The 17,554-nt window shown below is 40.3% G+C and overlaps 2 protein-coding genes across 3 annotated transcripts in view; one reads left to right on the top strand and one right to left on the bottom strand.

Annotated features, from left to right (window-relative positions):
• LOC115136310 (zinc finger CCHC domain-containing protein 24) overlaps nt 1-17,554 on the bottom strand; it is a 97,152-nt gene that overhangs the window by 1,524 nt on the left and 78,074 nt on the right. Inside the window, exon 4 of one of the 2 annotated variants that reach the window (XM_065023109.1) lies at nt 16,693-16,735. In XM_065023109.1, coding sequence (XP_064879181.1) covers nt 16,693-16,735 — 43 coding nt within the window. Of the gene's footprint in view, nt 1-9,288; nt 16,736-17,554 lie in introns of those variants that run through there. The other variant, XM_029671897.2, reaches the window with a different exon arrangement.
• Nucleotides 148-6,608, top strand: ppifa (peptidylprolyl isomerase Fa). Its single transcript, XM_029669135.2, is given in 7 exon segments — nt 148-360; nt 932-962; nt 1,102-1,128; nt 1,131-1,189; nt 1,971-2,067; nt 3,734-3,809; nt 3,898-6,608. Coding segments are annotated over 7 exon segments (570 nt in total). The 5' UTR covers nt 148-216; the 3' UTR covers nt 4,034-6,608.

Raw genomic sequence — 17,554 nt, forward strand, 5'->3', positions numbered from 1 at the left:
CATTTGGCCCAGCGTCGTACGGGTTTGATCGTTGTAAGCTGTCATTGTTAATAAGAATGTGTTCTTAACTGACTGCCCTAGTTAAATAACGTTTAAATAAAAATACAAATCTGTTTATGTTCACAACGTCATCATTCTGTGTCGCTGTTGGGGTCTAAGAGACGTCATGTGTACACACCCCCATCCTCAGAACTTCATGTTGACAACTATGCAAAGATGTTGCAAATGAAAAATCGTATAAAATATTGCTCTTTGGCAATTGCTGCGACCAGGTTGTTTTCGTCTGGACCCGTAAAGAATCCAGTCGTGTATTTTGACATCGCAGCTGACAACGAACCTCTGGGACGAATCATTATAGAGGTAGCTTGCTAACTAACGTAGCTAGCTAGCGTAGATGCTGACCCGGTAGCAAGCTAAATCTGACATTAGCCAGCTAACGTTACCTAAGTTAGCTACACAAAATAACAGTAAAAAGGCAGATACACATACCTACATAGAATAACGCTATTTTCTGCACAAGTTGACGGTTCATTTTACGGCATGTCTAGCAGAGCTTGCTTAGCTAGTTAAAATAGTTATCTAGCTAGCTAGATAGGTAGCCATGCTTAGTTGTTGAAGTAGCTATAAGCCCATTCATTTGCAGTTGGTTTTAACTACAGTCACACCCCTCTTTCTGCTAAAAGGATAATGAGCTGATTGGGGTGTTGATAAGATTGCTATGGCTAGCAAGTATGTTCATGTAGAGAAAAGGGCAAAACTATCCAGCTAGCTTCTAGCAACAAAGACTATTATCTAACTAGCTGGCTATCAATACACTGTTTAGACATAGAAAACGACAGACTAGAAATAATCATGGGAACCAATCAATACATTAAACCTGCTTATCTACCTAACTAACCTGACATTGTCCTTTATTGACATTTCATTACAGTTGAATGCAGCTGCTGTGCCCAAAACAGCAGGTAAACATTGATTTGTGTTCTATAGAAATAGCCAGTCAATGAGACTTACCTGGACAATGACAACAAATAAAATACTGCACTGTATAACCTTACATTGTGTTTTACGTAGTAGTGAATTGATGTTGTTGTTTTCTGACAGAGAACTTTAGAGCACTGTGCACTGGGAACATGGCTTTGGATACAAAGGATCAGTGTTCCACAGAGTGATTCCTGAGTTCATGTGTCAGGTACTGTATCCGGGCTTACCTTATCATAGAGCAGGGTTTCCCAAACTCGGTCCTGGGGTCTTCCATGAGTGCACATGTTTGTTTTTGCCCGAGCACTACTCACTCAGCTGATTCAAATAATCAACGCTTGATGATGAGTTAATTATTTTAATCAGTTGTGTAGTATTAGTGCAAAAACCCAAATGTGCACCCATGGAAGACTCCAAGACTGAGTTTGGGAAACCTTGTCATAGAGAAACCTCTTTCTATGTAAACGGTCTTGTTTGGCTATCACTTTGACTCTGTGTTCTGCAACGATTGAAATATTTTGGTCCCTCATTGAAATTGTATCTCTACTGTAGCGACCCTGTGTTTATAAGCTCTGATATCGACTCTGCCACTGCAGAATGCTTTTGTGACACAAGCGATGGCGCACAGGACTACGGGCCAAAAGGTTGAGGGTTTGCCGACCACTCCCAGACAAGCTCACTCTCCCTGCCTGTTTCATTACACAGACGTGATTGGACCCCACAGATGTGCTAGGCCGGTGATCGCGTTCCAGTAAGGTGTCGTCCTGTTAAGGCTAGCCCGAGGACATGCTCTTTGAAAGGAGGGAGTAAATGTAGTGACCCAGGGCTTTTGGCCAGAAAGTTGAGGGTTTACCGACCACTGTGGACAAGCTCACTCTCCCTGCCTGTTTCATTACACTACTATACGTGGCCCTTATGAAGGTTGTATTTATTTACAATGTTGTGTGGTGGTGTTGTCTTAAAGTAAGAGCACTAACTCACTCTGCCCTCAGGGAGGAGATTTCACGCATCACAATGGGACTGGAGGGAAGTCCATATACGGGACCAAGTTTAAAGACGAGAACTTCAAACTGAAACACAACGGGCCAGGTATGTTAGACCACTAAACCAGCGAACTCCTCTGTCTCTGACCTCTGTTCCCTTAATCACACATTAGGGCCAAACTGAGCTGTACCGGGCAGATCTAAACTGGGCTGAGCTGTACTGGGCTAGCCTGGTTATGCATCCACCGTTGTTGTTGGCTCCATGCTGGATAAATTAGGGGGAAAATGTAATAGAAGACAGTAGACAATGGTTAGTTGACCCTAGTGTGTAAAACATGCGTTGAAGAGTTGTTGTAAAGGCTCTCCTCTCCACTAGATGGTGTTATTGACTACACAGACAGGTTATTTCAACACGGTACAAATGACCTACTTTCCAAGCAAGTCAACATCCCATCTAGCATACAATTTTTTTTTTACTAAACCTTAACCCCATGTTGATAAATGGACACTTCTTCAGCTCAGGGTGTGTTCTCTTGCACAATGACAACCTGGAAATAGACCTTTACCCAATCCAGATGTGTTCTAGCTGCTGCTCAATGCCCTACAGCCAGTTACACCACAGTGTTCCTATCGATTTATTATGTTAAAGGACTTGATTCACAGAAACAAAGTTTGGAGAAATGGAAGCCTTGATAGTCATATTGTGTGTGTATATACACTGAACAAAAATATAAACGCAACATGTAAAGTGTTTGTTTCATGAGCTGAAGAAAAAAAAATCCCAGACATTTTTCATATGCACAAAAAGCTTATTTCACTCAAATGTTGTGCACAAATTTGTTAATATCCTTGTTAGTGAGACTTTCTCCTTTGCCAAGATAATCTGTCCACCTGATAGGTGTGGCATATCAAGAAGCTGATTAAACCGCATGATATTTACACAGGTGCACCTTGTGCTGGGGAAAATAAAAGGCCATTTTAAAATGTGCTGTCTTGTCACACAACAGAATGCCACAGATGTCTCAGGTTTTGAGGGAGCGTGCAATTGGCACTCTGACTGCAGGAATGTCCACCAGAGCTGTTGCCAGGGAATGTATTGTTAATTTCTCTACCATAAGCTGCCTCCAATGTCGTTTTAGAGAATTTGGCAGCACGTCCAACCAGCCTCACAACCGCAGACCATGTGTAATCACGCCAGCCCTCCACATCCGACTTCTTCACCTATGGGATCATCTGAGGGATGGTCGGGGGGTGCTGAGGAGTATTTCTGTCTGTAATAGAGAAACTCATTCTGATTGGCTGAGCCTGGCTCCCCAGTGGGTGTTTATTTTGCCCTCACAGACTCACCCATGACTGCTCTCCTAATGTAATCCATACATTAGGGCCTAATTTATTTATTTAAATGGACTGCTTTCCTTATATAAACTGTAACTCAGTAAAATCTTTGAAATTGTACAAATTACCTCTACTAACCTGTACCCCCGCACATTGACTCGGTACCGGTACCCCCGTATATAGCCTCGTTATTGTTATTTTAATGTGTTAGTTATTATTTTTTTATTTTTTATAAGGTCAATATATTCTTAACTCTATTTATTGAACTGCATTGTTGGTTAAGGGCTTGTAAGTAAGCATTTCATGGTTGTATTCGGCACATGTCACATACAATTGGATTTGATGTTGCGTTTTATATTTTTGTTCAGTATACAATTGACAATGTACATGAATTAACTGGTACTATACTGCAAGCTCTGATGTTTCCTTTGTTTTAGGTATCTTATCCATGGCAAATTCAGGGGCGAACACAAACGGTTCTCAGTTCTTCATCTGCACAGTTAAAACTGAATGGTAGGTTATGTTTTAGACACCGGTTAGATCATTTCCATTTTGGTCAGCTTCACTGGTGACTGCACCTCTCTCTCTCCGTCTCTCTCAGGTTGAATGATAAGCATGTGGTCTTTGGTCAGGTGAAGGAGGGCATGGAGGTAGTCTTCAAGATGGAATCCTTTGGTTGTCATGACGGTGGTGTGGTAAAGAAAATCGCCATCACGGACTGTGGGGAGATCAAGTAAAACACACAGACAGACAGGTTGGAGAAGGTCACTGTGGACAACGACTCTTGGAAAGTTTTTTAACTCTTCTGTTTTCCTCACCCAATTAAAAAATGACAACCACAAATACACCAGCTGTCTCTCATACATGTAGTCTCTTGTCAGCTGTCTGTCATACATGCAGTCTCTTGTCAGCTGTCTCTCATACATGTAGTGTCTTGTCAGCTGTCTCTCATACATGTAGTCTATTGTCAGCTGTCTCTCATACATGCAGTCTCTTGTCAGCTGTCTCTCATACATGTAGTCTCTTGTCAGCTGTCTCTCATACATGTAGTCTATTGTCAGCTGTCTCTCATACATGTAGTCTCTCGTCAGCTGTCCGTCATACATGTAGTCTCTTGTCAGCTGTCTGTCATACATGTAGTCTCTTGTCAGCTGTCTCTCATACATGTAGTCTTTTGTCAGCTGTCTGTCATACATGTATTCTCTTGTCAGCTGTCTGTCATACATGTAGTCTCTTGTCAGCTGTCCGTCATACATGTAGTCTCTTGTCAGCTGTCCGTCATACATGTAGTCTCTTGTCAGCTGTCCGTCATACATGTAGTCTCTTGTCAGCTGTCCGTCATACATGTAGTCTCTTGTCAGCTGTCCGTCATACATGTAGTCTCTTGTCAGCTGTCCGTCATACATGTAGTCTCTTGTCAGCTGTCCGTCATACATGTAGTCTCTTGTCAGCTGTCCGTCATACATGTAGTCTTTTGTCAGCTGTCTCTCATACATGTAGTCACTTGTCAGCTGTCTCTCATACATGTAGTCTCTTGTCAGCTGTCTCTCATACATGTAGTCTCTTGTCAGCTGTCTCTCATACATGTAGTCAGCTGTCTGTCATACATGTAGTCTCTTGTCAGCTGTCTATCATACATGCAGTCACTTGTCAGCTGTCTTATCATACATGTAGTCTCTTGTCAGCTGTCCGTCATACATGTAGTCTCTTGTCAGCTGTCCGTCATACATGTAGTCTCTTGTCAGCTGTCTCTCATACATGTAGTGTCTTGTCAGCTGTCTATCATACATGCAGTCACTTGTCAGCTGTCTCTCATACATGTAGTCTCTTGTCAGCTGTCTATCATACATGTAGTCTCTTGTCAGCTGTCTATCATACATGTAGTCTCTTGTCAGCTGTCTCTCATACATGTAGTCACTTGTCAGCTGTCCGTCATACATGTAGTCTTTTGTCAGCTGTCTCTCATACATGTAGTCACTTGTCAGCTGTCTCTCATACATGTAGTCTCTTGTCAGCTGTCTCTCATACATGTAGTCTCTTGTCAGCTGTCTGTCATACATGTAGTCTCTTGTCAGCTGTCCGTCATACATGTAGTCTCTTGTCAGCTGTCTCTCATACATGTAGTCACTTGTCAGCTGTCTCTCATACATGTAGTCTCTTGTCAGCTGTCCGTCATACATGTAGTCTCTTGTCAGCTGTCTCTCATACATGTAGTCTCTTGTCAGCTGTCCGTCATACATGTAGTCAGCTGTCTCTCATACATGTAGTCACTTGTCAGCTGTCCGTCATACATGTAGTCACTTGTCAGCTGTCCGTCATACATGTAGTCTCTTGTCAGCTGTCCGTCATACATGTAGTCTTTTGTCAGCTGTCTCTCATACATGTAGTCTCTTGTCAGCTGTCCGTCATACATGTAGTCTTTTGTCAGCTGTCTCTCATACATGTAGTCTCTTGTCAGCTGTCTGTCATACATGTAGTCTTTTGTCAGCTGTCTGTCATACATGTAGTCACTTGTCAGCTGTCTGTCATACATGTAGTCACTTGTCAGCTGTCTGTCATACATGTAGTCACTTGTCAGCTGTCTGTCATACATGTAGTCTCTTGTCAGCTGTCTGTCATACATGTAGTCTCTTGTCAGCTGTCTGTCATACATGTAGTCTCTTGTCAGCTGTCTGTCATACATGTAGTCTCTTGTCAGCTGTCTGTCATACATGTAGTCTCTTGTCAGCTGTCTGTCATACATGTAGTCTCTTGTCAGCTGTCTGTCATACATGTAGTCTCTTGTCAGCTGTCTGTCATACATGTATTCTCTTGTCAGCTGTCTGTCATACATGTATTCTCTTGTCAGCTGTCTGTCATACATGTAGTCACTTGTCAGCTGTCTGTCATACATGTATTCTCTTGTCAGCTGTCCGTCATACATGTAGTCTCTTGTCAGCTGTCCGTCATACATGTAGTCTTTTGTCAGCTGTCCCTCATACATTGTCTTTGGACAATGTGTTCTCCCTTCACACACACACTTACTCTATAGCATTTATACTGTCTGTACTCATGACAACTTCTCATGTTCATAGCCTGTGCTTTACACATTCAAGAGTTGTTGTATGGAGAGGTTTGGACTTTGGAGTATTTCAACACTGGTACTAAGATACCTCTGAAATGGGTGCTTTTTATTCTAGATGTCACTAATATTTTTCTAAAGAAAATCATCTATAAACTATTTAAGGCATGTATGATGGACCCGACATCTATAGAATGTATAAAATAATGTTGTACATTTACTGCCAAATAAATCTATGTTTTTAGATTTTACTCTGTTGCTCAGTTTCATTGTGTCCTGCATGTCACTGTCACTAATTATTCCTGCTTTTAAGACTTCCTGGTACGGATCCCATGTCTTTTTTTAGACAGCAAGACCTCCACACTACTTCCTGTCCTTCAGAGCAGGATGTGACATCATACATTTGGCTTCTATTTGGTTCATCTCACTTGGCTAGAAACAAAGCTGTAAAGGTCAATTTACTGGAAATAAGGTACACTTACTGGAATTAAACGCTAAGATTTTTACAGTAGAAGTGCATTGACTCTTTGTGTTTTAGCTGCAGAAGTCAATCTACAGTTATACTGTATTGGTATACAGGAATCCAGTCAGTAAAGAATGCTACAATAACTAGTAGTGAATGAGCTATTAAAGTGTTCAGAATACAGATACAATATTTTATCAACTGTATGGTGTCAACTATTTTCTCAAAACCAGTAACGTAAAGTATGACTTAAGTAGTTTTTGTTGGGGTATCTGTACTTAATTATTTATATTTTTGACAACCTATTCCACTACATTCCTAAGGAAAATAAGGGCATTTTTACTCCCGTACATTTTCCCTGACACCCAAAAGTACTTGTTACATTGCGACTGCTCAGGCAGAACAGCAACATGGTCCAATTCAAGCACCTATCAATATAACGTGTTGTCATTCCTACTGCCTCTGATCTGGCGGGCTCACTAAACACAAATACAGTGTTTGTAAATGTCTGAGTGTACCCCTGACTGTCTCCAACTTTTTTTTAAACGGGAAAATCATACCATCTGGTTTGCTTTATATAAGAAATTTGATGTATAGCTTTCTCTTTTTTACTCAAGTATGAAAATTGAGTGCCTTTTCCACCACTACATTAAGCACATTTAATACCAGATTCTTTTAGACTTTTACTCAAGTAGTATTTTACTGGGTGACTTTCACTTATACTTAAGTAATTTTCTATTAAGGTATCTTTTCTCAGTAAAGTACTTCAGTAAAAAATACTTTTAAGTACTACTTAAGTTGTTTTTGGGGGAATCTGTCTTTACTATTTATATCTTTGACAACTTTTACTGTATTTCTATGGTGAGGTTCTTCCCTCTATTGTAGCGATGTTGTCTTTATTGTAAACAGGACACATCTCCCCTGTTGAAATGCAGTGAGAGTGGCCAGACCAAAGCCTGAAGAACCAGAGACTAAGTGTCTGGGTGGTGGTGGTGCTTATTAAGCTAATAGTTTATGAAAGTAAATAATGAACCAAACATGAAAAAACTCGCCTGGCTCTTAAACAAAACCATATGCGCTCTGACCTTCCAACAATTTGTTTGAATTCTCCAGTTACATTGTTGCCATAGAGACACTTTAGCCCCAGTTCTGTGTTTGAGCTAGGGATGTTGTAACAAACTTGATATCATTTGGGTCCCCACCCTCTTGTGAAGTTTAAGCTATTTGGAATTTCATGTCCAAGCCTGTGCATGGAAACTTGGCTTTGCAGACCACGTCCTGTGCAATAGCCCTACTCATGCGAAACAATAACATGTTTACAATCATTAAAAGCAATGAAGTTGTCCTTGTATCACACACTTCTCCAACATCAACCCAAATACGGGGGCGCAACTTTGGTTTGTAGAAGTAAGGGGGCCATCATTTTAATATATTTTTTATCCAGTCAGATAAACACCCTACCCCACCACTCAGAGGTGTCTGCATGATCCTAAAGCACACCTTTTCTTTGTTTTGTATCACATTTCAATGCTAAAACTGATATTTCAGAATGTGGGGGGGACATGTCCCTCCCGTCCCCAGTGAAAGTTGCACCCCTCCCCAAATGTAAAGTATATTTTGAAGCAAGCATAAATGTGTGCTCTGGTGTAGTCTGTAGGCTTAGTGAAAACACCTATCCACAGCTGGAGTAAAACTGATTTTTAAAAATGTATTCTCTATTTTCTCATTTAGAGTACATGATTCACAGAAACAAAGTTTGGAGAAAAATGTTTTCTAAGTACAGAGATAGAAGCCTTCTAAACTTAAATGACATTGTAATAGTAAACGTGTTTCAGTAAAAGTGTTGAAATAAACCAGTCCCTTTTCCTACCTCTGTGTCTCCCTGGTCTTTCCAGTACTAAGTTAGTCTGAACTAGAATAGGAACCGCTCCGAGTAGCAACAGCTCTAAGGCATCATTCTCCTTTCTCCATTACACAACCAGCGACCCTCCGCAGTGTAGACCTGGGTTCAAATAGGAGTTGAAATCATTTAAAATACTTTATCTGTGATTTCTTGAGCTTGCCTGGTTTAATGGACCAATCATTCACATCACAATCAATACACTCCGCTCAGTCTTATGTCAGGGAGAACAACCTGCAAATGTACTTTAAATCCTGAAGGAAATGTACAGTACATTTAGGCCACGTCCAGAAACAACTGGTGTGTTGTGTGGGATCTAATTTCTCTTCGCTGTAACATATAGACAATAAAGTTTTATTCTTCTGTATTGTAGCCCCTAGTCCTTATCCCTGTGTAGATCTGAGTGGATTGGAAAGGTGTATTTAAGCAATATGGTTCAATTCTATGTAGCTCATCAGAGGGCAAGGCACAGTACACAATTGTGTGTAGGTGTTCCAGTTGGTTGAACCCGTACCTAGGAAGGAAGAGTAAACATTTACCAATGCACCGAAATAACACAATCCAAATATTTCCAATTCAACATTTATTTTATTCATCACAACACCTAATAGTACTAAAGCACTAAAGTCGTTTTTTGTTTTCCTAACTAACAAATAAGGCACATTTTGGAATGCCGTTTCATGGACGTGATGCAACAGATCTGTTCTTTTCTGTTTCCACAACAACCTCCCAGTCGTCATCCTAACTCACTCACACCAATTCAACTATAGCGTTACAATCTCAAAATGTTACACATCAAAGAACAAAACAACGTCTAATTGACCACGTAAGTGTTAAAACAGCACATTCAGTCAGTATGTATTAATTGGTATACTAATTGGTATACACTATCGGTCAATTATACATTTGTATGACTAGTAACAATCAATTAGAAGTTGTTGAGAATGCTAAGAGACTACCGTTTGTCCCAAATGGAACCCTATTTTCTCCATAGTGTACTGCTTTGGATCAGAGCCCTCTGTGGGCCCTGGTCAAAAGTATTGCACTATAATGGGAATAGGGTGCCATTTGGTGCACGTACGATGTAGCCCAACTACGTTACTGTGCTAAAATGAAATACATTGCATAAAGTAATACTTATTTTTCCATTTAAAAGCAAAACACATGCACATGCATATTCTACAAGTGTTTTGTCTCACACACTTGCTTAACAGAAGTAAATTACACTCTCTGTACTAAACTGACTAAAAACATAACATTTCAGAGAAGTGCCTTGTAGCTGCTTTGAGCAATCTACAACTCACAGTTGAATGTGCATATACAGTGGAGAGCATCAGTCACTAAGATAGAACAAAAAGATGTATTCTGCATGTTAACAGTATTATTGCGTAACCTAGTAAGATCTTAATCAATTATATAGAACTTGAATAACAAAACATTGGTAATTATGTCTGTCATTTCCTTAATAAGGTAAAACTCGTAATAAAACATGAATGCATGCTACTCAAAGGACACAAATGGCAACTCATAGGCATATTAGTTAAAGCACTTGGGTATCATTCTGGGTTATTTAATACTGATGATAACATTTCTAAACAGTCGTCATCCTAACTCACTCACACCAATTCAACTATAGCGTTACAATCTCAAAATGTTACACATCAAAGAACAAAACAACGTCTAATTGACCACGTAAGTGTTAAAACAGCACATTCAGTCAGTATGTATTAATTGGTATACTAATTGGTATACACTATCGGTCAATTATACATTTGTATGACTAGTAACAATCAATTAGAAGTTGTTGAGAATGCTAAGAGACTACCGTTTGTCCCAAATGGAACCCTATTTTCTCCATAGTGTACTGCTTTGGATCAGAGCCCTCTGTGGGCCCTGGTCAAAAGTATTGCACTATAATGGGAATAGGGTGCCATTTGGTGCACGTACGATGTAGCCCAACTACGTTACTGTGCTAAAATGAAATACATTGCATAAAGTAATACTTATTTTTCCATTTAAAAGCAAAACACATGCACATGCATATTCTACAAGTGTTTTGTCTCACACACTTGCTTAACAGAAGTAAATTACACTCTCTGTACTAAACTGACTAAAAACATAACATTTCAGAGAAGTGCCTTGTAGCTGCTTTGAGCAATCTACAACTCACAGTTGAATGTGCATATACAGTGGAGAGCATCAGTCACTAAGATAGAACAAAAAGATGTATTCTGCATGTTAACAGTATTATTGCGTAACCTAGTAAGATCTTAATCAATTATATAGAACTTGAATAACAAAACATTGGTAATTATGTCTGTCATTTCCTTAATAAGGTAAAACTCGTAATAAAACATGAATGCATGCTACTCAAAGGACACAAATGGCAACTCATAGGCATATTAGTTAAAGCACTTGGGTATCATTCTGGGTTATTTAATACTGATGATAACATTTCTAAACACAAAACAAAACACATAAAAAAACTAAATGGCTTATCATTGAGTAAAGGGTATTAATAATTATGTACCAACTTTTTTTAATAGTAATCTATGTAGACATCAATATTTCCTTCTTAGTATAACTTTGTTGCGTATTTTATACAAAAAAAGTGTTGTAAAAACTCTTTCCATAAATATTTCTGTAGGATAAACCCCTCAGATCATTGTAAAACATCAATGAAAAGCTCAAAGCTTTATATAGGCCCTTTTTCACATAGAAAGCTTCAAAGCTGCATAACATTTCAGATCTAAGATCCTTTAAGATGATGGCCATCTAATATATACATAAAACAGTCATTTGCTAAATATAGTTTTCTGGGAAAAATAACTCTCGGGTTGTTTTCTTTAGCAAATTGCTTAGAAAATGTAACATCTATAAAGTTTTTTCCAAAATACACATAGAATACTTTCATAGAAAATAACAAATCCATACTGAAAATGATCTAGAAAAGTCAAGTATATGTCAATTCAGGACAAAAAAACACATCTGAAAAAGTATTTGTATACTGTATGTTTAAAATGCATAACACAATGTATGAACTGCTTCCATTAGCTCTTATTATTCCATCTCAAACACATGGCTTCTTCTTCACAATCTTGTCTGGTTGGAATCAGACCAGAAATATCTCAGCTGATTCTTTCCTTATATTCTTCTAGATATTTCTTATATTCTTAAGGATATTCTTATCATTGTATTCCTTAAGAGTCAGAGCACTCATAAGCCTACTGTGTATCGATTTTGATGGGTATTAGCACTTTTGGTTTAGTTGGCTAATACCCAAGCTAATGGAAACATGTACTGATACACTGCTGTTGTGAGGCGAATAAAGCCTAGACCAGAATATATGGTAATGTTTGGATAGCAGCAGTGTTCCGCTCAGTTGTAGTGAAAATATAGAATTGATCCCAACGTTATGTGGGGAGAAAATAAAAATCTACTATGACCTGTAATCAATGAATGAAACCCCTGTGTATCAATACACGATTCACATCAAATATGGTCGACTATTCTTTCCTTCCAAGCCCCTTTTTGTTCAGATGATAATAATAAAATATCCATAGAATGGCTACGCGACATCTCCCAACCATTATATATACACCTCTACCTACATGTACATATTACCTCAACTAACCGGTGCCCCCGCACATTGACTCTGTACCGGTACCCCCCTGTATATAGTCTCGCTATTGTTATTTTACTGCTGCTCTTTAATTACTTGTTACTTTTATTTCTTATTGGTATTTGTTAAACTGCAATGTTGGTGAGGGGCTTGTAAAGTAAGCATTTCACTGTATTTAGCGCATGTGACTAATAACATTTGATTTGATTTGATTTCTAGCCTAATATTTAGTGAGTAGGCTACTATCCTGTAACCTTGTTCCAGATGTGATTGTGCTGTGCCAATGACTATAGGGGTTGGCAAGAAAGCACCAACAAATCTGGAACCAGGCTTCACCTCCCCACATACATGTACCTAACACTAACTGAGTGTGATGGTCCAAGTTGTAACAAATTATGCTTAATGTATTGTTCTGTATCCACACATTGAATGAAAGATTACAAACCAAGCTCATACTTGTGTGTGTTGAATCAATCAATGAGTCATAAACAGACTATCTCAAAAAGCGAAAGGCTGGGATTCAATCCGATCGCGGGTTATAGGCATTGCAGCTTTTAAAGGCAATGTTCCCTCGTTCGCGGAGATCCCATTCACAATAAACGCTGCATATGTCGACTCAATTCGGAAATGCCCTTTAAAAGCCACAAACCATATAACTCGCGATTGTATTGAATCCCGGCCAAAGTTAAAAGAACGAGGATGAGGTCTACAGCCTTTAGTGCAAACCTCATTCACATTAGTGTACTGACTACAAAATAACATTGTTGTTGATTCCATGACAACAGACTAACTACAGTGTGTGTGTTTTTGCCAGATGCTTTAGTTACTGCGTCCAAACTCAACAAAATGGTGTCGAGGAAAACATTAGCCAGTTCTCATTGCTAATGGGTAATAGTATTGTTTTCCATATGTATTCACATCTTGAACCGGCATCAGACTTGGCAAAACACCTAGCAGTTACATCTAGCCACGAGTTAATTACACCTCCAAACTAAGTTCAACTCTCCTCTTTATTCACTTTCCTTCCAATTTTTCGAAATAATTATTCTCTTTTTACAAGGCACTAGTACTTTTCGGATAATATAAAATATACAGCTACGAATTCAACCTTTATAGAGCCATTAAACACATTCTAAATATTGGAGAAGCCAATGTGTGTGATTTGAAAAATACACCTCCGCTTTGAAAAGTGGTAGCAAACTTCTCTTCAACTATACTCACAAAGTTCCCAAAGTGTCAATAGCCTTCATTGCTAAGATACAACTATACCCACTGTTACAAAATGTTGAATGAAAAATATTCTTCACTCTAGGTCCTCCAACTATAAAGTTGAAAGTATAGACCTATATCTTTGTAAACAGAGGTAATGGTTAGTTACGTCTCTTCTATTAAAGACACGATTTAACGTTTAAATCATGATAGGATGTGGAATCAAACACACAGAAACGTAAACTTAATCCATCACCACACTTACAAAACGTCCTCTGATAAAATACAAATGTCCATTTTGTTACAAGACAACATTTCCACTTCTCTACTTCTTTCTCCTTTACCAACCATTATAGTAATCTTACCTCCATCCCTCATCTCTTTCTCCAGACATAATTTACTGCTGTCACTTGTTTGACACATTATGAAGGGGTTAAACTCCTTGGAAACAGATATTAGTAAGGTTCACTGTTATATTTCTAGGTCAATCTGTCTTAAAGTAACGTTACAAGATTGCAACAGCTCTATTGGTCAGTTGTGTGTCCTACAAAAGATTGCAACAGCTCTATCGGTCAGTTGTGTGTCCTACAAAATATTGCAAAATGTTCAATTGCAATAGGGGTATTATAAAACCACTTTGAAATGTATAATGAGTACATCTCTATATACCATTTGAAATACCAGTTCTAATCAACTATGTCAATCTATCGGCATCCCACACCAAATAGATTAGTTGTAAATACTCGCCAGAAATAACAATGCTGAAGTCGAGTCCTTAAGAATATTGGTTGCATACAGACAGTGCAGGACATAATTACTTTTCAAGAAACTCATTACAAAAAGAAAATGATTGTTTGGAAGTAAACTGTCAAATTAGGTAGGGAAAAAAAGACTACAGCATTGCCGATAGATTGAACCTAATACTTAAGAGTCTAAATATAAAGGGGATATTGGCTAAGAGAAACTACATATCCAGCCTTTATCATCACAGAAACTGTTGTTATTGCATAGTTGCCTTTTGACAGGCAAATGTTAAAATCTTGTCAATTCGATGAATACCTAAACCCGACTTTCATTGCCGATGTAAACGCACAGCTTGTTTAATACGAAACATCAACGTTATTATCACTGTACTACAACTAAACGAAGAACGACTCTCTCTCAACCTACAGTCGTTTCTAAAGACAAGTGGAAGCAGTTACACAATAATACTTTGATATACAAACATACACACATACATATAGTACACACACACACACACACACACACACACACACACACACACACACACACACACACACACATATATATATATATATATATATATATATATATATATATGTCACCGTTTAAATCAATAAAAAATTGCACAACAGACGAACAGACAACAAATAATAAATACGCCACATGTAACATGTAAGCCAGGGATGTTTGGTACGGTATCCCTCAGTTAATCAAATCAATAATCAATTCATAATTAATTCACAGTTATTCATGTATAAATTGACCTTTGACCCAGACATTGCCCCTGACATTGACCCCTTGACCCCGACTTGAGCCCATGACAATAGTTACATTAGCATCACTAGAAGGCCTGTCTCTGTCTGTTTTAATGCTCCCCACACACTTCACTTGACAGGGAAAATGAAGGCAGAACTCTTCTGTAAACACAAAACCAACAGACTCCCAAAGTGAGGGAATAAAACCCCAAGGTGTGGGCAATACTGTCAGTAACAACAATATCATATTATACACACATTGGATGTCCGTTAGATGGTTTTTAGGCTAGGGTACACAAGGCCACAAGGCCCTGTCAGGGCTGAGGATTATTCTTGCACAGTTCTTCGATCAGTTTCTCCCATACCCTTGACATTAGGAAAAGGACAGGAATTGTGCTTAGTGACAAACCTCTGCAAAATAAGATTTACCAGCTAATTCAGAGATGGGAGGTGATGGGGGAGGGAGATGGGAGAGAGAGGTGATTTGGAGAGAGAAGGGAGGGAGAGGTGATAGGGAGGGAGAGGTGATGGGGAGAGAGAAGGGAGGGAGAGGAGATGGGGAGAGAGAAGGGAGGGAGAGGAGATGGGGAGAGAGAAGGGAGGGAGAGGTGATGGGGAGAGAGAAGGGAGGGAGAGGAGATGGGGGGAAGGTAGAGGTGATGGGGAAGGGGAGGTGATAGGGGAGGTAGAGGTGATGGGGAAGGGGAGGTGATAGGGGAGGTAGAGGTGATGAGGGAGAGATGATGGGGGAGGTAGAGGTGATGAGGGAGAGGTGATGGGGGAGAGTGGAGGGAGAGGTGATGGGGGAGAGTGGAGGGAGAGGTGATGGGGAGAAATGATGAGGGAGAGTGGAGGGAGAGGTGATGGGGGGAGTGGAGGGAGAGGTGATGGGGGAGAGGTGATGGGGGGGGAGGGGAGGGAGAGGTGATGGAGAGGGGAGGGAGAGGTGATGGAGGGAGTGGTGATGGGGAGAGGGGGTAGAGGTGATGGAGGAGAGAGGGAGGGAGTGGTGATGGGGAGAGGGGAGATAGAGGTGATGGAGGAGAGAGGGGAACGAGAGGTGATGGGGAGAGGGGAGGTAGAGGTGATGGAGGAGAGAGGGGAGGTAGAGGTGATGGAGGAGAGAGGGGAGGGAGAGGTGATGGGGAGGTAGAGGTGATGGAGGGAATGGTGATGGGGAGAGGGGAGGTAATGGAGGGGAGAGGGGAGGGAGAGATGATGGAGGGGAGAGGGGAGGTAGAGGTGATGGAGGGGAGAGGGGAGGGAGAGGTGATGAGGAGAGGGGAGGCAGAGGTGATGGAGGGGAGAGGTGATGAGGAGAAGGGAGTGAGAGGTGATGGGAGGTGATGTGGAGAGGGGGAGAGGGTGAGAAAGGATGAGAAGGAGGGGAGGCAAGGGAGGCAGTATTGGTGAGGACAGTGAGGTTCCGCTCTTTCCCAGGAGCGGGAAGAGGAAAATGGGAAGGCAGTACAGGAGGGTTGCTAGGTGTCCCTCTGATGGAGAAGGAGGCGAGGGACATGAAATGGTTCCTCTCTTTTTGAGGAAATTGGAGGGTTCAGGTTAGTAAGGTATTATTGCACTCGTCGGCAGTAGTAGCCCAGGACTTTGCATTTCTCACACAGGTGCTGAGGGTGCTCCTTACTCTGGTCTGAGACGTCCAGGCCATCAGGCTTCTCCAATGGACGCTAAGGGAGGGAGGGGGGATAGAAGAATGAGAGGGAAGTAGGAAGATGGAGAGGGAAAGAGAAAGGGGGAGAGAGGGTAGAGAAAGAGGGATGAGAGAGAGGGAGGGAGATAGAGAAAGAGAGGTGAGAGAGTCATCACATACAAGTATACACACTATAGAAACAGTTTGTTATACTAAAGTGTTTGCTATGGTACTAACATGGCAGGGGAACAGAGTTAAACCTCTGTTCTAAATTGGGTGCTAACCACACACTGACAATTCAACACACACACATACCAAGCCTTCTATTTGCCAGCAGATTGTTTGGGTACTACTCAAACCAGCTCTGTTGTATCCCACATTCTCAGTGATTTGGCCACAAGAACAAACCCTGAATGTTTTCAGACCTGGAGTCAGTGTACTTTGTGTTATTGGTTTCAGAGCTGTGGCAAACAACCTTAACAGATCTCCCTCTCTCTCTCACTCACACAACATAATTACAGAGGCTGTGTCCAAAACGGTACCCTGTTCCTTATGTAGTGCACTACTTTTAATCAGAGCCTTATGGACGCCATTTGGAACATAGACTCTCTCTCTAGCACGGCACACAGTATAATTACAGAAAGAGGTCCAAGGCACATGTTTGCTGATACAAACCTGCATGAAAATACCAGCTACACCACAGAGAATAATCGCTTTCTTGGAAAGGCTATGGAGGACAACAGAGGGTATCGTTCAGCGCCAACGGTTTGTTGGATGTCAATCACATATATTACTCTGCAATCATTTACTTTCCCACCCATTGTTCTTACAGAGTTTATTTTATAATACTGTTATT

This window comes from Oncorhynchus nerka, linkage group LG10, assembly GCF_034236695.1.
Source record: "Oncorhynchus nerka isolate Pitt River linkage group LG10, Oner_Uvic_2.0, whole genome shotgun sequence".
Lineage (NCBI taxonomy): Eukaryota > Metazoa > Chordata > Actinopteri > Salmoniformes > Salmonidae > Oncorhynchus > Oncorhynchus nerka.